The sequence below is a fragment of the Xenopus laevis genome, chromosome 1S (genome assembly GCF_017654675.1).
Source record: "Xenopus laevis strain J_2021 chromosome 1S, Xenopus_laevis_v10.1, whole genome shotgun sequence".
Taxonomy (NCBI): Eukaryota; Metazoa; Chordata; class Amphibia; order Anura; family Pipidae; genus Xenopus; species Xenopus laevis.
This window is the reverse complement of record NC_054372.1, coordinates 194,663,199-194,685,982: the sequence shown is the minus strand read 5'-3', so window position 1 is coordinate 194,685,982 and position 22,784 is coordinate 194,663,199. Positions and strand designations below refer to the sequence as shown.

Here is a 22,784-nt window from a genome sequence, read left to right as displayed (position 1 = left end):
ACAAGGGACATGATAAGTACGTTAGCATTAGAAACTCTCACAGGCTGAGATGGGACAGTCAGGTTGGCAAAACAGTCAGGTTTAATTTAAAAACTTCAACTAACAATAAGTTACAAAAACAAACCTCTCAGCAAAAAACATGACCTATAGGTAACTTTTAATGTACATTTATATTTAAAAATTTACTTTTTTAATGTCAGTATCACTCTAAATGACCAGAGTATGATAAATCTCAAATTGAATTTGAATTTTTTTAAAAAACTCGAATCAAGTTTGAATGATTCCCTTGTCAACATGTGACAGTTTAGACCATAAAAAAGAAATTGAAAATTCTAAATTGGAATTTTCAATTTGACCCTTGATATATCTGCCCCCTAGTGTCTATGGATGCACCGGACCTAAATAGACCCCCGTTGCTTCCATGCCCTGCTGGATTTTCCTTTAAACTGTCTGGATTGGCATTTTTACATGATTCCCTAGAAAAGAGTGGGGGAAATTCTGGGTTTTTATCTAGGAAAACACATGGCAAACAAACAATCCCACCACAATTGCTCTGTGTACCATATTTCTATGGGAAACAATATGGCACCGCCCAGCCAAACCCTCATTCTCTTAATGATGACTCTATGGTCACATCCACCTACATATATAAATACAAATATACAAGGAATTTCCAGTGCACATAAAAAACAATGTAAATATTTAAAGAAATATGAACAGAAAATAAACACATTAACAAAATATCTCATTCTTAATTGCCACGCGAGTTCCCTGTTGAGAGGTGGACAGTGAGGAACACTGAGGCATATACATTAGGGATAATGGACAGGCTGGAGTGGGCAGTCAGGCATTGAATTTAACTTCGAAAGGATAAATCAATACGGAAATAAGGGCACTGAGCCGTTAATACATACAGCAACACTGTGCTGCTAAGCAAGAACTGAATACATGTTATAAAGAGGTTGTGGATTGCAAAAAGGGCAATTTGACCTGTATTCTTGCAGTTCATATATGAGTTGGAGTGGCCATGCTGATTGACTTGGCTACATGAAGTCTAAGAGCAACATAGCATCTCTAGCTACTAGGGCTTCTGCTGATTGAGGAGACCTTTGAGGCGTATGTTGGCCAGGGGCGTAACTATAGAGGAAGCAGACCCTGCGGTTGCAGGGGGGCCCAGGAGTGTAGGGGGCCCAGTGAGACCCTAATTAATTAGCAATTTTAATATATCTTGGTAAAATAGGCCAACTTATAAATATTTTGGAGCCCTAAATTGAATTTGCTATGGGGCCCAGTAACAACTAGTTACGCCACTGATGTTGGCGCTATACTGCAAGGTAACAGACATCAGTCTAGCCCTTATATACTCAATAGAGTCTACTGCACCCCCACTTGATTAAAAACAGGGCCCTGATATGACCAGGAAACTTATAAAAGTTGAAAATATCACTGATAGCTTTGACACTTGGAGTACCAGTTCCCACCAAGAGAAAGTTCACCAGCCAAATTCTATAATTTAATATCTGGACATTAATGATTATTAACCGAGTACTAAATCCCTGGAAAATCTGTCCAATAATTATTCAGTTTATTAAATCTATTGCCCCGCCAGCAAATTACGAGAATCCTGTACAAAAACGTCTCCTGTACCTGCCCCCTCTCGAACTTGTTGGAGTTGGTCTCTGACTTGCTGAGTTTCCTCTCTCCCGTGTCGCCCAAATCTCCATAAACGATGATGAAAACATTGGCGTCCGTTCCCGCTCCGTAGTTGTCGCCAGTGAACACAGATATGCTGTAAGTGTGGGCTGAAAGGGACGAGGGCTGCTCAGTGCTCAAGAAATAATCATTTAGGCAAGTAAAAGCTAACCGGTGATTGGCTGAACAACCAGAAATGTCAAATGAGTGGCCTGTTTGTTGACTCCTGGATTAAGTTAGGGTAGAAGGGGCAGTTGGTCGAGTCGTTGGTTGAGAACTTTATAAAATTATAAACTACTAATAACTATGCTTCCAGAAGAGCTGAAGTTCAACAAAGCATTAGAGTAGACCATTAACTCATATATCTAAAGCTTCTGTACCAGCCCAAGGCACCCACAACCCATTGGTAGTGAATATCCCAAAGATGCCCCCAGTAGCTTTTGATGACCACTAAGCTTAGCTTTTTAAAAGCAACTGGGATACAGTGAGCATGTGCAGTGCCACTGACACTCAAACAATGGCCTAAGAAGATCCAAGATGGAGAGCTGGTGGGGGCAACGTTGAATGCCTGGATCATTACTGTTATAGGGCTGAAGAACCTATGAGCGGGTACAGCAAAAACAGTATAAAAAATACAGCAGGCTTTAGTTCTCCTTTAACAACTATAAATATCAATAGAATCAACACTTCTGGATGCTGAATTTAAACCAACTCTATCTCCCACCCCAATAGACATCGAAATGATTCAGTTCTGTGTCAACATTTTATCAGTCATATCAGTTGTCTATTCCGACCTGGTGAGATAAAACCATGACAACCCATTGGCAGATAATAAAGTTATTTTTCTTCCTTAATCAAATGCCCTGTTTATTGAGCCACTCGAGAGGCTCGCGATCGTCCTTGTGCACGGTGGAGACCGTAGTTAAGAGCACACGCAGAGCGCTCTCAGTGTAATGCTAATAGACTATTGATTTAAAGGGGAGATGTGCTTAAATGTCCCTTGCAATCTTCTCAAGAAAATGACTGTAAAATAATGGAAAATTTCAATCCTCATATCTCAGTTATAAAAATTGGAGCCCCTGTCCAGTACCACTGTGAATTAGACTGGAAAAATCTATAGCGTGTTCTCTGGGATCCTTCAGAACAGAAAATTTACTTCTGAAACGAGACAATTTTCTGCTTGGCCTTCTATAATGGTATTCCAGTGGGGGGAGTTAGATATTTTCCTCCACTAAATAGAAATGGCTAGTTATTATTCACAGGCAGAGGGCAAGTGACTGGTATAGTTCCATGATGTAAAAGAAACATAGATTTTCCAAAGCCATCTCCATCTATCATCCTTGAGAGAATATCTGAGCTATGGGCCTTCACCTGTTGTTGCACTGCACTCCCAGTAGCCCCAGTTGTACCCTCTGTAGCCTTTGCTTGTCAGAGTGATGCTGAAAGATGCGATACAGAACAACTCAAGGGCCACAGCTTAAAGGGTTGGTTCACTTTTAGTATGTTATAGCGTGACCAATTCTCAACAACTTTTGAATTAGTTTTCATTATTTATTTTTATAGTTTTTAATTATGTGCTCTATTCTTTCCAGTTTTGAAATGGGGTTCACTGACCCCAGCTAAAAAACAAACACTCTGTAAGACTACAAATGTATTGTTATTGCTTAAATACTCATGTTTCTATTCAGGCCTCTTCTATTCATATTCCAGTCTCTTATTCAATGTAATTCAAGGTTGCTAGGGTAATTTGGACCCTAGAAACCCGATGGCTGAAATTGCACTGGAGAGCTGCTGAATAAAAAGCTAAATGACTCAAAACCCCAAAATAATACAAAATGAAAACCAAATGCAAATTGTCAGAATATCACGCTCTACATCAGGGATCCCCAAACTTTACCCGAGGATCACATTCAAATGTTAAAAAAAAGTTGGAGAGCAACACAAGAATGGAAAAACTTCCTGGGGATGCCAATTATAAACTGTGGTTGACTACCGGTGGCCCCTATGTGGATTGTCAGCCTACAGAAAGTTCTGTTTGGTTGTGAACTTTGGTTTTTATGCAACCAAAACTTGTTTCCAAGCCTGGAATCTAAAAATAAACATCTGTTTGGAGGCCACTGGGAGCAACATCCAACAGGTTAGTGAGCAACATGTTCCTCACGAGCCACTGGTTGGGGATCACTGCTCTACAACAAACTAAAAGTTAAGTCAAAGGTGAACCCCTTTAATGTTTGCTGTCATATTCTTGCTCTGCTGTTGCCAAATTACCCTTCTGGTGTCATCCTGACCTACTATACCTGCATTTACCTACTCTTTATACTACATTTATTGCTCTATGGTACTCATGATGTGCCCCCAAGGTCAGCTCTGCATGATATTGTTAATGATCTTACAGCAGCATTGAGATACCCCACCAAAAGAATTGACAGTCTGAAGACCAAAAGGGATAATTTCATGATTTCATATTTACTGTCCTTTTTACCCTGTACAACATTAGTATAGAGAATATATATATATAAATTTTGGCAAGCTAATGATGAGCAAAATGAGGTTGATGCACTATATAGGTAATTCAATGCAAAAAAAGTCCAAAAACTAACCTACAGCTTTACCAAATTCCAAGTGACCCAGACTTCTTCATGCCATTAACTTGTTTCCTTTAAAGACTTCTAGATCCTTCATCAACAACACAATAATTGGTAAATTTAGCCCTAGTTGTATAACCTTGATTGAATGTTGAAAATGTCCTCCTTTCCAGTTTCTTCCCCCAAACATTTAATGGTGATTGCATGGACATGGCTCGTTCAGAAATAAAATTCTGTAATTTGTCTTCATTGTCTCTTGCAACTGTCTAGAATATTTCTATTATATTTATATTCTTCACTGTCTACCTGTGCTCTCCACCTATCCACCTCTTGGACACTCTTTTTTTTGCACATTCAAGGTTCCCCCTTAGCTGACCCTCACAAGCATTACCAATAGTGACAAGTAAGTCAGCATACTGATAACACGCTCATCTTACTTTCCAGAGGGTCTTCTACTTCCATCTCAATCTGTTTCAAGGTCCCGTCATCCATGAGTTTCTCTGTAAAGATATCCGATGGCACTAGTTCTCTCATTGTCTCTCCATCGTCCTCGGATTTGGCAAGCCACCGCTCACATGGAAAGGTTACGGTTTGGGAACCCTATTCAGGTTTGAGAAGAAATATTTTGAATAATCTTTATGTATATATTACAATGCTCTAGGAAAGATATCATTCTTACTAGAAAAATGTGGTCTACTGTTGGCCTCCTCAATAAGTGTTTTTTTTACTATGCAACGGGAATATCTAACTTTCTTTTGGGTGTAACTTGTCCTTACTGCCATTAAGCTAGAGTTTCTTAAGATGTGGGTCTGATTTAATGTTTAGGCAGGAGAAGTTAAAAAAACTTTTATTTTGCCTAGTCACTCAAGTAACTGCATTTGGCAGAAAGATGTCTCCTGACATGCAAGATGTCTCCCCGGTTCACCTTCGATGGTCACAAACACAAGAGCAACAACACCAGGTTGAATCACCCTTTGGATCACAGGAGGTCTGAATGACCCAAGAACAAGCCCATGTGCAAACGCAGTTTTATAAGGAGACAATGTGACATTTTATGGTTGTTCCTTTAGCAGTTGAGTACTGACTTGTGAAACATTCTAATATTCTGCTAGGCAACATCATCATTGACATTTTTAACATTAATTCTACGATGGCCAACAGTAATCAAGTCCCTGATGAGCTATAGGTTGGTTGTAGCTCTGTGACAGTTCTAATGTGCTCATTGGCTGCAGTTTGGTTCTAGTCCTAAAAATATACTAATATTATGATTGCCTACAGGCTGGATCTGGGCTTGTGCAGATACTAATTCTATGATTGGCTATAGGTTTGCTCTTGTCATGAGTGCTATAAATGCTTTGATTAGCCAGAGACTGATCTATCAATGTGAACTAATGATCTGATTGGCTTTAAGTTGGTCTAGGGCTAGCTATGGACAGGTTGGTTCCTGATAAAGGTAGGGGGCATAAACCTGGCCCATATACAGTGATGGAACACACTTCCTTATGGGACACATTCTCATGTATCACACCATGGGTCTTTGTGGAATATCACCACCCACCTTTCCATTTGGTAGCAGTCTTCGAATTTCCACTCTGTCTAAATGCCATCCTGAGTTGATACCTTTACCAGTGTGCCCAATGCGAATCTTCTCAATGATATCCCCAACATCTTCCAACTGTGAGGATAAAGAACGCACAGTAAAGGGATACTCTCATGATATTTACGGCATAGTTTTTATTTCTAAATTACATTGTTTACACTACAAATAATTCACTCTACCATGTAAAATGTTATTCCTGAACCAACAAGTATATATTTTTTTAGTTGTAATATTGGTGTGTAGGTGCATCTCAGGTCATTTTGCACCGCCATGTGCTTTCAGAAAGAGCCAGCACTTTAGGATGGAACTGCGTTCAGGCAGGCTATTGTTTCTCCAATTTAATGTAACTGAAGGCGTCTCAGTGGGACTTGGATTTTTACTATTGAGTGCTGTTTTCATATGTACCAAGGAGCTGTTATGTGGTGTCAGGGAGCTGCTATCTGGTTACCTTCCCATTGTTCTGCTGATGGGCTGCTGGGGAGAGGGAAAGGAGGGGGTGATATCACTCCAACTTGCAGTACAGCAGTAAAGAGTGAATGAAGTTTATCAGAGCACAAGTCACATGACTGTGGGCACCTGGGAAATGGACAATATGTCTAGCCCCATGTCAGATTTCAAAATTAAATTTAAAAAATATTTTGAAAAACTGATTTCAGTGCAGATTTCTGCTGGACCAGAACTATGAACCGATGTTTTCCCATGCCAGAATCCCTTTAAAACATCACAGGCCACAGTTCTGCCCCTCCGGTCAAATCGCAGTCCCCATCATCTCCTGACAGCTGTTGTCAGATGCTGAGTCAATATTTTAAAAAAGTTCTGGCTTCAATCAGATGGTTCCATGAGCTCAGCACCTGCCAGAAGTCTTTCACAAAGCCTTATAGAATAGTCCTACCTGTAGGACAATCCTTGACATGGTTTATCAGCATTTGCTGCCTGTGCGCCGCTGAATTATTCACTCGGCAACAAATTATCATATTGTGAAAGAAGGAGAGGCTCCAGACTGGAGATATTTAGCAAAAAATACCGGCATTATTTACATTGCTTCATTAGACTGGAATCAAACTATAGGTGCAATGTGCTCAAGACACAAGGCCCTAATTCATATACAATTTGAATAAATATTGGTAAAACTGGTCAACCTCTAGACATTGAGGGGGCCTGAAAAATGATTTGCTGTGGGGCCCAGTAATATCTAGTTCTACCACTGCCTTAAATTCATTCTATAATAAAATTTGACAATATGCAGAATATACAGGAAGCCTGAATCCTGCAGAAAACCCACCCATCTCTTATTGAGACAAAGGGCAAGCAATGGACATAGAGTACAGAAGGTCAATGATACCTCTACGATGAACTGATCCACTGACTTCCTCTCAAAGTACAATCTCCGCTCTCTCTTGTTCACACACAAGGATTTCTGCTGAGTACAGACCCCGTCTCTGCCGTAGAGAACAACGAAGACATCCGCGTCCGTCCCAGCCCCAAATATATCACTGGTGTAGACCGTGATCTCGTACGGAACAACTAAGCATCACAAGAGACAACATTCAATGAAATGGAACCCATTGTTTATTAATTTGAGTGTCACCCTCATTTGCTGTGCCACGTTGACTTTCCCAATGGTTTTTAGTTTAATGTCACACCAAGAAGACTCACTGGTGTCCATAAAAGTCTAGAGATGGTGACATGAAAGGTTTAAATGTCTCAACCCCAACAAAAAAATTAGAGAATCCACCTGGTGTGACATTATTCTTAGGCCATTGGTAAGAGAGGAACCAAACACCCCAAATCACCCACAACTTCTTGATACATACAATACATTGGGAATTACCATCTTCCTTATTGTCCTGTTTCATTTTGGACCAGTTGGGGTGGCCTTATTTGTCCTATTAGTGAGAATTTAATTGCTGGGAGCATTGCTCCTACACAAAAACAAACACCTCCAACACTGGCATTGTGAGGTCCCATACTGGATGTCTAATGTAACCTTTATTCTACTCGTGGTGATAGAGAGATGGACAATGTTAGTCATAAAGCTAGAGGTATTTTCCATGCGTGTAACCCATACTGACCAATGGGAGCATTGGATTGGGGCACTTGGCTATTCTGTGTATTCTGACTGGTCCTTTGTGTTAAGGGGAGACGCACGGACACACCGGCAGAGACACAGACACACTCAGATTCAGGGAGATTAGTCACCCAACGACAAATTTCCTCGTCTTCAGGGCGACTTATCTCCCCGAAATGCCTTCCCGTGGGCTACAATGTAAATCGCAGGCAGAATGGCACTCGGAATCACTTCAAGTGCCATCCCGCCAGCCGGAGGGAAGGCAGTTCGGGGAGATTATTTGCCCTGCAGTAGAGGAGATTTGTCGATGGGTGACTAATCTCCTCAAATTTGACCGTGTGTATCTGCCCTTGTTCCTTAAAAGACATTGGATGCTTTGACTGTAAGTTGAGTAGTCAGGGTACTAGGCTTGGCGCTATGACTTTGGGTCATGCAGTTACCTACATGGAACATACTGCTCCATTTGCAGTTCGGAAGGAAACAGATATCTTTCAATGGTGCCGTCATCCTCACTTTTATCCAACCAGCGACCACAGGGGAACTTCATCCGCTGACCAAGTGATGGGGCATCAATCTCTACCCAGTCCAAGAACCAACCAGCGGAGGTGCCTAAAGACATGGTTCAGATATTGGTCAGCAAACAAAGATATATCACCTATCTATATAACCACACCAGCATATAGGTTCCCCTTACTAAGAACAATTCAGCAGGAACAGACCCCTAAGTTTATTTATAGTCTGTACAGAGAGATCCCATAAAACTATGGCAGCATAGGTATTCCCTGTACTAAGCACAATTCAGCAGGAACAGTCCCTAAGTTTGCTCATAGTCTGTACAGAGAGATCCCATAAAACTATGGCAGCATAGGTATTCCCTGTACTAAGCACAATTCAGCAGGAACAGTCCCCTAAGTTTGCTCATAGTCTGTACAGAGAGATCCCATAAAACTATGGCAGCATAGGTATTCCCTGTACTAAGCACAATTCAGCAGGAACAGTCCCTAAGTTTGCTCATAGTCTGTACAGAGAAATCCCATAAAACTATGGCAGCATAGGTATTCCCCTGTACTAAGCACAATTCAGCAGGAACAGTCCCTAAGTTTGCTCATAGTCTGTACAGAGAAATCCCATAAAACTATGGCAGCATAGGTATTCCCTGTACTAAGCACAATTCAGCAGGAACAGTCCCTAAGTTTGCTCATAGTCTGTACAGAGAGATCCCATAAAACTATGGCAGCATAGGTATTCCCCTGTACTAAGCACAATTCAGCAGGAACAGTCCCTAAGTTTGCTCATAGTCTGTACAGAGAGATCACATAAAACTATGGCAGCATAGGTATTCCCTGTACTAAGCACAATTCAGCAGGAACAGTCCCCTAAGTTTGCTCATAGTCTGTACAGAGAGATCACATAAAACTATGGCAGCATAGGTATTCCCTGTACTAAGCACAATTCAGCAGGAACTGTCCCTAATTTTGCTCATTGTCTGTAAAATTGCCATCCCCACCTAAATAATGGAAACAACAGAGGAGCTGAGAGTACACCTGACCCAGATGTAAACCAGAGCTGCAGCCCAAGTATGAGATTTATGAGGACAGCTAATCCTTATCTCACCGCACTACGATGTTGCTCAGAAAATGTTTTCTTTACCTTGCATGACCCATACTATAAAGCCAAACCCTATCAGCGATTGCCAGCATACTAACATTATAACAACAAAAACTGAAATAGTGTTTTTATTAAAGATAGTAAAAAAAAAACAGTTTTCATTTAAAGGGGAAATATAGATACACAAAAATATTTTTTTTAGTATGTGGCAGGTGGGAGTAATCTAAGAAAATCCCCCTGGTATTCATGATAGACATTTTAAAAAAATTCAGTTGCTATTTTCTTTGTCTCCAAAGTAAAACGTTAAATGCCGACTGGTTGCTATGGTTAATAGTGCCTAGAAACCAGAACGATTGCTACATTTATGCTAATACCTTGGGTGGTCTTGCATTTTAGCAGGGGAACTTGGCAGACAGTACAGTCGGATCATATCTGCCAACTTTTTAGGCAGGGTTGCCCTGATTCATACCTTAAAAAGGAGCAAGGCTAATCAGTAAGTAGGCGGGGCCTGGGGAGATTAGTGTGTGGCCTAAAATGCAAATCCAACCCATTATCAGGGGATGCTGGAAACTGTAGTTTAAAGGACCAGTAACATTAATTTTTTTTCAAAAAAAAAGAATGAAAAAAAACACAAAGACATATTAAACTTTTAAATCGCTAAGAAATAACTTACCAAAACTCTGCTTGCGCTCCTCTTCAGAAAAGGCGATTCAACATGCGGCGCTCGATTTCTCCTCCCTGCTTTCCTTATAGGAGCCAGCCAGGGAGGAGAAATCGAGCGCCGCATGATGGATCATCGCCATGTCGCCTTTTCTGAAGAGGAGCACAAGCGGGGTTTCCGTTAGTTATTTCTTAATAAAGACTTACCGATTTAAAAGTTTAACTTGTCTTTGTGGGTTTTTTTTTTCGTTCTACACTAACGAATTTTTAAATAAAAAAATTTGATGTTACTGATCCTTTAACAACTCCTGCAAGGCTATTGCTAATATATTTTTGTAAGGTATGGGACCTGTTATCCAGAATGCTCCGGACCTTGGGCTTTCCATAATTTGGATCTTCATATCTTAAAAATCATATAAACATTAAACAAACCCAATAGGCTGGTTTTGCCTCCAATAAGGATTAATTATATCTTAGTTGGGATCAAGTACAAGCAACTGTTTTATTGTTACACAGAAAAAGGAAATCATTTTTTAAAATTTGGATTATTTGGATAAAATGGAGTCTATGGGAGACGGCCTTTCTCTTATTTGGAGCATTTAGATAAAGGGTTTCCGGATAACGGATCCCATACCTGTATTAGGTTTGGCACAATAAAGGGAAAATAAGAGTGAGTTTGGAAGCCAACCAGCGCTGTATTGCAATGTCCCCGTCCGTAACCCATTACCTTCGTTATCGTGCCCAATTTTTAGTTTGGTCAGAGGCCCAATATCCACGGCCTCCACTGTAAACACATCGATTTGGCCTCGCTCAAACTTATTCTTGTTGGTCTTGGAAGCCTTGAGGTTCATGAACCCTGAAATAATAACACACACAAATCCATTAGAACTCAAGGATAATCATCTCAGTAAAGTCCGACTGGTAGTCTCAGTTTACTGTGAGCTCCGACTGTCAGCAGAGCAGACTGCCAGTTGTTATTCCACTGATGAGTGGCATCTTTGATGTACCAGACTCCCTGGGCACCATTAATGGGGTGGTTCAACTATAAGTTAACTTTTAGTATAATATAGAATGGCTACTTCTAAACAGCTTTTCATTTGGTCTTCATTATTTGTTTCTAATATTTTTTTTCAAAGTTATTTCCTTTCTTCTTCTTCTGCTGACTCTTACCAGCTTTCAAATGGGGGTCACTGACCCCATCTAAAAAAAACAAATGCTCTGTAAGGCTACACATTTATGGTTATTGCTGCTTATTATTACTTATCTTTCTATTAAGGCCTATCCTATTCATATTCCAGTCTCTTATTCAGTTCAATGTGTGGTTGCTAGGGGAATTTGGACCCTAGCAACCAGATGGCTGAAATTGCACACTAGAGAGCTGCTGAATAAAAAGCTAAAAAAAACCCACAAATATTAAAAAATTAAAACCAATTGCAAATTGTCTCAGAATATCCCATGACATCATATGGGCTATTTTTAAAGGATAAGTAAATCTTAAAAATTAGTGAATGTAAAATTGATGAGGGGGCTATTCTAAGCACTTTTGCAATGTACATTCATTATTTATTAAGGGATACATATACTGTTATTATGAATGAATTGTGTTCCAACAGCACCACCTGCTGGTCAGTTTCCCACCAGTCTGACCACCAAGTAGTCAAGGAAGTTGTCAGGAGAAAGAAAGAGGCTGATGTTCTTCTGCTTAGGAATAAAATTAGAAACCTTTCTCAAATCTTTCCTAAGCAGAAGAACATCAGAGCAGCCTCTTTCTTTCTCCTCATGTGCTCCTAACTACTCATATTTCACTTGGGCACTCTTCCTGACCCATTACTACTCATACACTACTCAGGCCCTCTTCCTCACCCATAACTACCTATACACCTATAAAGTCCTCTTCCTCTCCCATAATTACTCATACACTACTCAAGCCCTCTTCCTCACCCATAACTACCTATACACCAATAAGGTCCTCTTCCTCTCCCATAATTACTCATACATTACTCAGGCCCTCTTCCTGACCCATAACTACCCATACACCAATAAGGTCCTCTTCCTCTCCCATAATTACTCATACATTACTCAGGCCCTCTTCCTGACCCATAACTACCCATACACCAATAAGGTCCTCTTCCTCTCCCATAATTACTCATACACTACTCAGGTCCTCTTCCTCACCCATAACTACCCATAACTAATGATTTACCACTGACATGTATCGAAAATAACACATAAACGTGGCTCCTGTGTACATGAATATACATTGCTTAGGCACGCTTCATGTGCCAGTATCTCCTCATACTCCTCTCAGTCCTTTTTACTGACTTTTAAATATCCATACATGTCATAGGCACATTCATATACCCATAGCCACTCATATAATGCTCAAACACTCTTATCCCCATATGTAATAATAAAAGGCACAAAGTTTGCCAAGGAGCAGTAACCCATAGCAACCAATAAGATGCTTGCTTTTAAACATGTGACCTGTAAATGCTACCTGCTGATTGGTTACTGACCTAGGCAAGCTAAGTGCCTTTTATTACATAGTCCTTTGTATCTTGTAACTGCTCATACACCACACAGACACTACTCACATTACTGTCACTACTCATACACACCGCTCTTATACTCTATACAGGCTCATTCTACTCACAAACTGATCAGGAACTCACAATTAGCTATTAGTGATGAGCAAAACTTTTCGCCAGGTTTTGCTTTTCGCCAGGTTTTTATCACTATTAGCTATACATTGGTCAGACACTCTTCCTATGTCAATAACTACTATACACTCTCAATATTCTATTTCTCTGGGTGGTCGAATATCTGAAAAACTACAATAAAAAAAAATGATATAGGAGATTTACTGAACATTTGTAGAGTTCCCCTTTAGGAGATCTCTGCAGTAGAACATGATGAATTCAGTGTTAGACAAGTAATATCCGTTGTCTGTCATTTATGAGACTGTAACCAAGTGAAGGTCCCTGTCGCTCTACCTGTATCATCTTTCTCTCCAAACAGGATTAAGAACACGTTGGCATCTGTCCCAGAATTCTTCTTCTCTCCGGTCTTTATTTTTACTGTGTAAGTTGTTGATTTGGCTGGAATAAAAGAAAGTTGGTTGTTCTTATATTATATATAGATATAGATATATATGTAACATTTTGAGGGTGCAGCTCCTAATTAATTTCATAGCCAAACCAGGGATTACTTATAGTGATGGGCGAATTTATTTGCCAGGCGCGAATTTGCGTTGAATTTGCATGATTCGCCGCTAAAAAAAATCGAGCAATTGGAACGTTTTCACAAAAAAATCGAGCAATTCGAACATTTTCACGAAAAAATTGTGAAATTCGAATGTTTTCAAGAAAAAATTGTGCAATTCGAATGTTGTCACTTAAAAATAGAGCAATTCGAATGTCTTCACTAAAATCGAGCAATTCGAACATTTTCGCTAAAAAAAAAATCGAGCAATTCGAACGTTTTCACAAAAAAATCTAGCAATTTGAACGTTTTCACAAAAAAATTGTGAAATTCGAACGTTTTCAAGAAAAAATTGTGCAATTCGAACGTTTTCACGAAAAAAATTGTGCAATTCGAATGTTTTCACTTAAAAATTGCGCAATTCGAACGTTGTCACTTAAAAATCGAGCAATTCGAATGTCCACTAAAATCGAGCAATTAAAACATTTTTGCAAAAAAAAACAAGCAATTCGAATGTTTTCACGAAAATTGTGAAATTTGAACGTTTTCAAGAAAAAATTGTGCAATTCGAACGTTTTCATGAAAAACTTATGCAATTCAAATGTTTTCACTTAAAAATGGCGCAATTCGAACTTTGTCAAAAAAATCGAGCAATTCGAATGTCTTCACTAAAATCGAGCAATTCGAACATTTTCCCTAAAAAAGAAAAAATAAAGCAATTCAAACGTTTTCACAAAAAAATCGAGCAATTCGAACGTTTTCACAAAAATTTTTTGAAAATCGGGAATTGACGCAGGAGATTCGCAAATTTATTCGCCAGCGGAAATTTGCCATCACTATTAACTACTTCAGCATTCTAAGTATCGGCTAGACCAAGGCAGTTACAATCAGGACATTTGAAGGTTTACAGACCAACTTGTAAAAAAAAAGATTAATAAAGAACAATCTGCAGCCAATCAGACATTAGAAAAATGACAGTTGTAGCCCAACGTGTAGCTGATGAGAACATTAGAATGCCCCGCAGGCTTACACCAACCTGTACTTAAATGAACAAAGGTTTGGACCGACTTGTATCCAGAGCATATATGAAAAAAGGCAAATACATCCAACCGACTCTGGGCTGAATGACAAATATAAAGTAAGACGGCACCGACCTTTCTGTTCCAACCCAAGTGTGGCAAGCGATTGGTCTTGCCCTTCATCTTCATCTTTCTTCATAAAAGCCTCATTCACAGGTACCAGCTGCCTGGCGATCTGTCCATCGTCTTCATCGACAGCGAGCCACCTTTGGCATGGGAAGAAATATCTGTAATATAAAGAAACCACCGAATAGTCAGATATTATGAGAAGTTTATTGATAGGAAACTACACTGGTAACCTGGTACAGAAACCTTTGCAGGTTACGTGGCACTTACTTCGTGTCGTCCTTCTCATCCACAATCTCCACTTTATCGAGGAACCAGCCGGCGCTGGCACCCTTGTTGTCGTGGCGGATTTTCAGTTTCTTAAGCTCTCCTAAATCAACAGCTTTTATGGTGAAGATATCCTCCTGCAGGAAGGAGACGGAGTTAAAGGGATACTGTCATGGGAAAAATGTTTTTTTCAAAACACATCAGTTAATAGTGCTGCTCCAGCAGAATTCTGCACTGAAATCCATTTCTCAAAAGAGCAAACAGATTGTTTTATATTTACCGTAATTTTGAAATCTGATATGGGGCTAGACATATTGTCAATTTCCCAGCTGCCCAAAGTCATGTGACTTGTGCTCTGATAAACTTCAGTCACTCTTTACTGCTGTACTGCAAGTTGGAGTGATATCACCCCCTCCCCTTTCCCCCCAGCAGCCTAACAAAAGAACAATGGGAAGGTAACCAGATAGCAGCTCCCTAACACAAGATAACAGCTTCCTGGTAGATCTAAGAACAACACTCAATAGTAAAATCCAGGTCCCACTGAGACACATTCAGTTACATTGAGTAGGAGAGACAACAGCCTGCCAGAAAGCAGTTCCATCCTAAAGTGCTGGCTCTTTCTGATCACATGACCAGGCAAAATGACCTGAGATGCACCTACACACCAATATTACAAATAAAAAACATACACTTTTTGGGTTAGGAATGAAATTTTATATTGTAGAGTGAATTATTTGCAGTGTAAACAGTGTCAATTAGAAATAAAAACTACATCATAAAAATCAAGACAGAATCCCTTTAAGGAGAAGGGTGAGAAGCCTTGTAAAATTAACACCACATTATGGGTAAAAAACATGGTTCCACACTGTACTTGCACCATCAATGAGCCATTTGGAGTAGGAGAAAAGTCAGATTAAGGAAGCTCAATAACAAAATACTGTATTACGTTTAACACAAAAGTAAATAAAAATAATAGCAACAAAGATCATTTATGAAGTTGGGCATACCTGTCCTTTCTCGAATTTGTTCAGATGGTTGGATTTCTTTAGCTGACGTTCTCCAGTGTCTCCTAATTCTCCGTATATGGCGGCATAAACGTTTGCATCTGTTCCAGCTGCCCAAACTGTGCCCGTAAATACATGGACCTCATAGCTGTTCTCTGAAGGAAATGGAGAGGGCTAAGTGGCCAAGTGGGCGAAACTACTATGCTTAAAGGAGAACTAAATCCTTAAAATGAATGTCTAAAAATGACATATTTTATATAGTGAACTTATTGCACGAGGCTAAAGTTTGAGCTTGTCAATAGCAGCAATGATCCAGGACTTCAAACTTGTCACAGGGGGTCACCATCTTGGAAAGTGTCTGTGACACTCACATGCTCAGTGGGCTCTGATTGGCTGTTGAGAAGCTGAGCTTAGGGCTCGTCACTAATTATCCAGCAGAACATGAGCTTCCCTGGCTGTAATATAAGCTGATGCTACAGGTTTGCTGATTATTAAATTCTGATGCTAATTGCACTGGTTTCTGTGCTGCCATGTAGTAATTATGTGTATTAATTACTAATCAGCCTTATATTGTGACATTTCTATTCTATGTGTACTGTATATTGTGAGTGGCTCCCTAAGCTCAGTAAGTGACAGCAGCACAGAGCATGTGCAGTGAATCAGCAGAAAAGAAGATGGGGAGCTACTGGGGCATCTTTGGAGACACAGATCTTTACTGCTAAAGGGCTGTGGTTGCCTTGGGCTGGTACAGAAGCACAAAACATCATGTATAACATTTCTAGCTACTTCTTTACTTAGGCTTTAGTTCTCCTTTAAAGGGGAAACCGCAGGACCCAGAAATATGCTTGGCTAGGGGCCCAGGGGAGAACTGGCAGATACAATTGTTATATTTAAATAAGATCTTTTCAAATTCGAGTGTGGCAAAACATTATTCACTAATCGTTTGCACAAAACATTTCTTACCCCTATTGCCAATGTGCCCATTGCTAATATTAAGATGCAAGAAAGATACAAGTTGCAGCATGAATAGAAGCAAAGGATCCCCTTACTTACACCCAATGTGTCCTGTGCTAAATAACTCCATGGTGCACAACTGAAGGGCACATATAAGGCTGAAAGTCTGCCCTCTGCTGGTGAGATTGTACCTTGCAGTTCTGAATCCTCCAGAGGCAGAAGCTCCACCACCAGCTCTCCATCTTCTTCCCCCCTGGCCAACCAGCGTTGGCATTCAAACTTGTAGGACTCGACCACTTCTTGAGGCTGAAGCTCCACTTCTTCCTCTTTACTGGATTTTTTCTTCTTGTTGGATTTCTTCTTTTTGTCCGGCTTCTCCACGGGCATCATCTTTATTCCAATTCGCTTGATCTCGACACTCTCCAGATACCAGCCGTCGCCAAGGCCCTTGCCATCGTGGCCAATCCTGAGCTTGCGGATCTTCCCCACTTCCACGGCCTCAATCTAAGCAAATGGTTTTGAGAAGAATTCTGAACATGCTGTTACCAAGAACACCCATCTAGTAGACATAGGCCAACTAACCTTAAATATATCAACAGCTCCTCTTTCAAAGTCATTAGAGCGGCTCTTCAAAAATGTCTCCTCTGTCTTCCCTTTATCTCCATAGAGCTGCATGAAGACACTGGCGTTGGTTCCAGAGCCCCGCACATTGCCAGTGATTACTGTTACTTCATAATTTACCACTAGGGCAAAACAAAAGAGGATGAAATCACTTGGGTTTGACTACAAACTTAAGAGCTTATGGGAAGTGATAGAGAACTGTGCCCATTATACTTACATTTCTCTATAGTTTTCACCTCACTAGAGTAGACTTCCACCTCCACCTTCCCATCACAAGCGTCCTTGCACAGCCAACGGTTAATAGGAAACATGTACTGCTTCCCATGGGCAGGGACTTGAACCACAACATTGGCCAGGAACCAACCTGCTCGAAGCCCTACATTGTCATGGCCAATCAGCAGCTTATTGATCTGTCAAAAAAACACAAAGATGCAATTAAATACAACTTGACCACAAGGCTTTGATATGATGCCCCATTATTCACAATGAAATGCACCGGGGTTCAGCGGGGCAGATTGGCACCAAAAAGGGGTCAGTGTTTACTGGGTTGATGGGCCCATGGGTATTTGAGCGTGAATGTAGCTCTGGACTGAGCAAATTAGCGGAGAGATGCCCATCCCTTCCTCACATTGCCAATATCGATGGTATTTATGGTAAAATGATCCACTCGGCTCCTCTCAAAGTTATCCGCCACGTCGTTATCAGAAACCAGAAGAAACTGTTTGATGGTGTCCCCCTTCTCTCCGTACAGTTTGACAAGGACCCGGGAATCCGAGCTGGCCCCGCTGACATCACCTGTTTTAATCTGAAAGTGATAGCTGATACCTGCAGGGTGAAGGGGAAAAGAGACGGCCATTGTTTGGGTAGAAAACCACCGGCACCATTAAATATAATCTCTTTTGGTTACCAATTCCAGGTGCAATGATGAGATAATGGGACTTTGGAGAGTTTTGGTGAGAAATTAAGGGAGCCTAGTTGGGCTGCTGTGACTTATTGAACAGTAAAGAACCCACGTTCTTTGCTTATTATGAAACTTCCTTTCCTCCAGTCTCAATGGATCACAGGGAGGGGACACTGAAGCTGTCTTTTATTACGTTATGACCGGAGACTACTGATTCCACTACTAAGCACAGTACCTCCTTCTCCAGTGTAACATTATTTCAATATATCAAGGCAATAGCAACACAATGGATTTAAAATGCAACTTACTGCTCAGATTCTGTGAGCCTCCAGCAGGAACCAGCTCCCTAATGATGTGACCGTCATCTTCATTTCTGTCAAACCACCTTTATGGGAAACAACAGAAATTGTCCATAATTCTATGTAGATGTTTCAGATCTACTGTCCGATCCCTTAACAAACTAGCAGAATAGTTTGTCGGCTCCTGTACCTGTCGCACGGAAATTCAAGAGACTCCGTCTCTGGTTTCCCATCTTCTCTCACTATAACTTTGTCCATATACCACCCACAGCCTCCTCCTTTCCCATCGTGTCCGATCCGCACTCTTCTCACCTGCTTCAGACTCACCGCTTCAATAATAAAGTCATCAGCCTGCAATCATTATAGGAATGGTAATAAACCTCTTGATATATGAATAACTCTGGTTTACTCTAGGCCTTATATACCAGATACATACTGTACATGATGCATTTAATAGGTTTATTTAATCATTCTCTCCCTGTGTAACATCTAGCTCCTGTCATTAAAAGTCTTACTATAGGCACCATCTCTCCCTACTATACCTGCTATCCCACAGTCACACTCCCTTCCCAGAGACTATTATCCCACTGTTACTATAGACACCATCTCTCCCTACTATACCTGCTATCTCACAGTCACACTCCCTTCCCAGAGACTATTATCCCACTGTTACTATAGACACCATCTCTCCCTACTATACCTGCTATCCCACAGTCACACTCCCTTCCCAGAGACTATTATCCACTGTTACTATAGGCACCATCTCTCCCTACTATACCTGCTATCCCACAGTCACACTCCCTTCCCAGAGACTATTATCCCACTGTTACTATAGACACCATCTCTCCCTACTATACCTGCTATCCCACAGTCACACTCCCTTCCCAGAGACTATTATCCACTGTTACTATAGGCACCATCTCTCCCTACTATACCTGCTATCCCACAGTCACACTCCCTTCCCAGAGACTATTATCCCACTGTTACTATAGGCACCATCTCTCCCTACTATACCTGCTATCCTACAGTCACACTCCCTTCCCAGAGACTATTATCCACTGTTTACTATAGGCACCATCTCTCCCTACTATACCTGCTATCCCACAGTCACACTCCCTTCCCAGAGACTATTATCCACTGTTACTATAGACACCATCTCTCCCTACTATACCTGCTATTCCACAGTCACACTCCCTTCCCAGAGACTATTATCCACTGTTACTATAGACACCATCTCTCCCTACTATACCTGCTATCCCACAGTCACACTCCCTTCCCAGAGACTATTATCCCACTTTTACTATAGGCACCATCTCTCCCTACTATACCTGCTATCCCACAGTCACACTCCCTTCCCAGAGACTATTATCCACTGTTACTATAGACACATCTCTCCCTACTATACCTGCTATCCCACAGTCACACTCCCTTCCCAGAGACTATTATCCACTGTTACTATAGGCACCATCTCTCCCTACTATACCTGCTATCCCACAGTCACACTCCCTTCCCAGAGAATATTATCCACTGTTACTATAGGCACCATCTCTCCCTACTATACCTGCTATCCCACAGTCACACTCCCTTCCCAGAGACTATTATCCACTGTTACTATAGGCACCATCTCTCCCTACTATACCTGCTATCCCACAGTCACACTCCCTTCCCAGAGACTATTATCCCACTGTTACTATAGGCACCATCTCTCCCTACTATACCTGCTATCCCACAGTCACACTCCCTTCCCAGAGACTATTATCCACTGTTACTATAGGCACCATCTCTCCCTACTATACCTGCTATCCCACAGTCACACTCCCTGCCCAGAGACTATTATCCACTGTTACTATAGACACCTTCTCTCCCTACTATACCTGCTATCCCACAGTCACACTCCCTTCTATCCCCTTTAGATCTTTCTTTACTATACTCCCTACTCTTTGAGGACGCCAGTCTTAGCTGCTGTATGTTGTACTCACTTGAAGTAACTGGTTGTTGCACTGGTGGCAGAAGGAATATACTCACATTGCCTTTCTCAAACTTATTAACGTTATTTTTGCATTCAACAAGAAAACGCTCTCCTGTGTCGCCACGATCGCCGAAGAGACAGAGAAATACTCTGGCGTCAGTGCCACTGCCGCTGACTGTACCAGTACAAACAGTGACTCGATACCTTACAACTGCGAAGGCAAAACAATGTCATGGAAATCAGTTAGGGGCCTTGAACTTCTCTAGGTTCATCTGTCACAATGTGACTCTCACAGGTCCCCACTTCATCTCCGAAAATCCAATATTCAGACAGAACAGCTTGTGGGCCTCCCATAGATAATTCATGCTGGTATCAACTTTCTCTGGCAGCGCAGAGTTATACAGGGAAGAGTGAAATGAAGGCACCAGGAACGTGACTATAGTTTATATAAACAAGCTGCTGTGTAGCCATGTGGGCAGCCATTCAAGCACAGGATACACAGTAGATAACAGATAGGTACTACTATAGTTTATATAAACAAGCTGCTGTGTAGCCATGGGGGCAGCCATTCAAGCACAGGATACACAATAGATAACAGATAAGTACTACTATAGTTTATATAAACAAGCTGCTGTGCAGCCATGGGGGCAGCCATTCAAGCACAGGATACAGAGTAAATAACAGATAAGTACTACTATAGTTTATATAAACAAGCTGCTGTGTAGCCATGGGGCAGCCATTCAAGCACAGGATACACAGTAGATAACAGATAAGTACTACTATAGTTTATATAAACAAGCTGCTGTGTAGCCATGGGGGCAGCCATTCAAGCACAGGATACACAATAGATAACAGATAAGTACTACTATAGTTTATATAAACAAGCTGCTGTGCAGCCATGGGGGCAGCCATTCAAGCACAGGATACAGAGTAAATAACAGATAAGTACTACTATAGTTTATATAAACCAGCTGCTGTGTAGCCACAACTCTTAATATACCTTGTTTAACAAAGTCTGCTGCAACTGTTTGAATTTAAAGGTTTTTTTCAAATAGAAATCTGCACTAAAATCCATTTTTTAAAAGAGAAAACAGATTTTTTATATTTACTTTTGAAATCTGACATGGGGCTAGACATATTGTCAGTTTCCCTGCTGTCCTCAGTCATGTGACTTGTGCTCTGATACACTTCAGTCACTCTTTACTGCTGTACTGCAAGTTGGACTGATATCAACCCCCTCCCCCAGCAGCCTAATAACAGAACAATGGGAAGGTAACCAGATAGCAGCTCCCTAACACAAGATAACAGCTGCCTGGTAGATATAAGAATAGCACTCAATAGTAAAATCCAGGTCCCACTGTGACCATTCAAGCTGAAAAGGGAGAAAAGTCACAGGATACACAGCAAATAACAGTTTAGTAGTAGTACTTATCTGTTATCTACTGTGTAATCTGTGCTTGAATGGCTGCCCACATGGCTACACAGCAGCTTGTTTATATAAACTATAGTAGTACTTATCTATCTACTGTGTATCCTGTGCTTGAATGGCTGCCCCCATGGCTACACAGCAGCTTGTTTATATAAACTATAGTAGTACTTATCTGTTATCTACTGAGTATCCTGTGAGTGAATGGCTTCCCCCATGGCTACACAGCAGCTGGTTTATATAAACTATAGTAGTACTTATCTGTTATTTACTCTGTATCCTGTGCTTGAATGGCTGCCCCCATGGCTACACAGCAGCTTGTTCATATAAACTATAGTAGTACTTATCTGTTATCTACTGTGTATCCTGTGCTTGAATGGCTGCCCCCATGGCTGCACAGCAGCTTGTTTATATAAACTATAGTAGTACTTATCTGTTATCTACTGTGTATCCTGTGCTTGAATGGCTGCCCCCATGGCTACACAGCAGCTTGTTTATATAAACTATAGTAGTACTTATCTGTTATCTACTGTGTATCCTGTGCTTGAATGGCTGCCCCCATGGCTACACAGCAGCTTGTTTATATAAACTATAGTAGTACTTATCTGTTATCTACTGTGTATCCTGTGCTTGAATGGCTGCCCCCATGGCTGCACAGCAGCTTTTTTATATAAACTATAATAAAGTTTCTGAAGCAAAAACACCAGTTTTACCAGTGAAGAGCAACAGTACATTCTACTGTCATTCCTTGAAAACATATCCATTTTTTGGTGTTACTGTTCCT

At 40.8% G+C, this 22,784-nt stretch overlaps 1 protein-coding gene across 1 annotated transcript in view; it reads right to left on the bottom strand.

The window, feature by feature from the left end:
- LOC108705494 (lipoxygenase homology domain-containing protein 1) overlaps window positions 1-19,177 on the bottom strand; it is a 31,111-nt gene extending 11,934 nt beyond the window's left edge. Inside the window, exons 1-16 of the mRNA XM_041580648.1 lie at window positions 18,796-19,177; window positions 18,615-18,691; window positions 18,034-18,230; window positions 17,623-17,815; window positions 17,367-17,527; window positions 16,976-17,288; window positions 15,834-15,985; window positions 14,830-14,963; window positions 14,569-14,720; window positions 13,207-13,311; window positions 10,941-11,069; window positions 8,390-8,554; window positions 7,220-7,401; window positions 5,836-5,952; window positions 4,715-4,877; window positions 1,648-1,802 (exon numbers count right to left, since the gene is read on the bottom strand). Of these exons, the coding sequence (XP_041436582.1) occupies window positions 1,648-1,802; window positions 4,715-4,877; window positions 5,836-5,952; window positions 7,220-7,401; window positions 8,390-8,554; window positions 10,941-11,069; window positions 13,207-13,311; window positions 14,569-14,720; window positions 14,830-14,963; window positions 15,834-15,985; window positions 16,976-17,288; window positions 17,367-17,527; window positions 17,623-17,815; window positions 18,034-18,230; window positions 18,615-18,691; window positions 18,796-18,863 (2,463 nt within the window). The 5' untranslated portion in view covers window positions 18,864-19,177. The remainder of the gene's footprint in view (window positions 1-1,647; window positions 1,803-4,714; window positions 4,878-5,835; window positions 5,953-7,219; window positions 7,402-8,389; window positions 8,555-10,940; window positions 11,070-13,206; window positions 13,312-14,568; window positions 14,721-14,829; window positions 14,964-15,833; window positions 15,986-16,975; window positions 17,289-17,366; window positions 17,528-17,622; window positions 17,816-18,033; window positions 18,231-18,614; window positions 18,692-18,795) is intronic.
- Window positions 19,178-22,784: the final 3,607 nt, after the last annotated feature.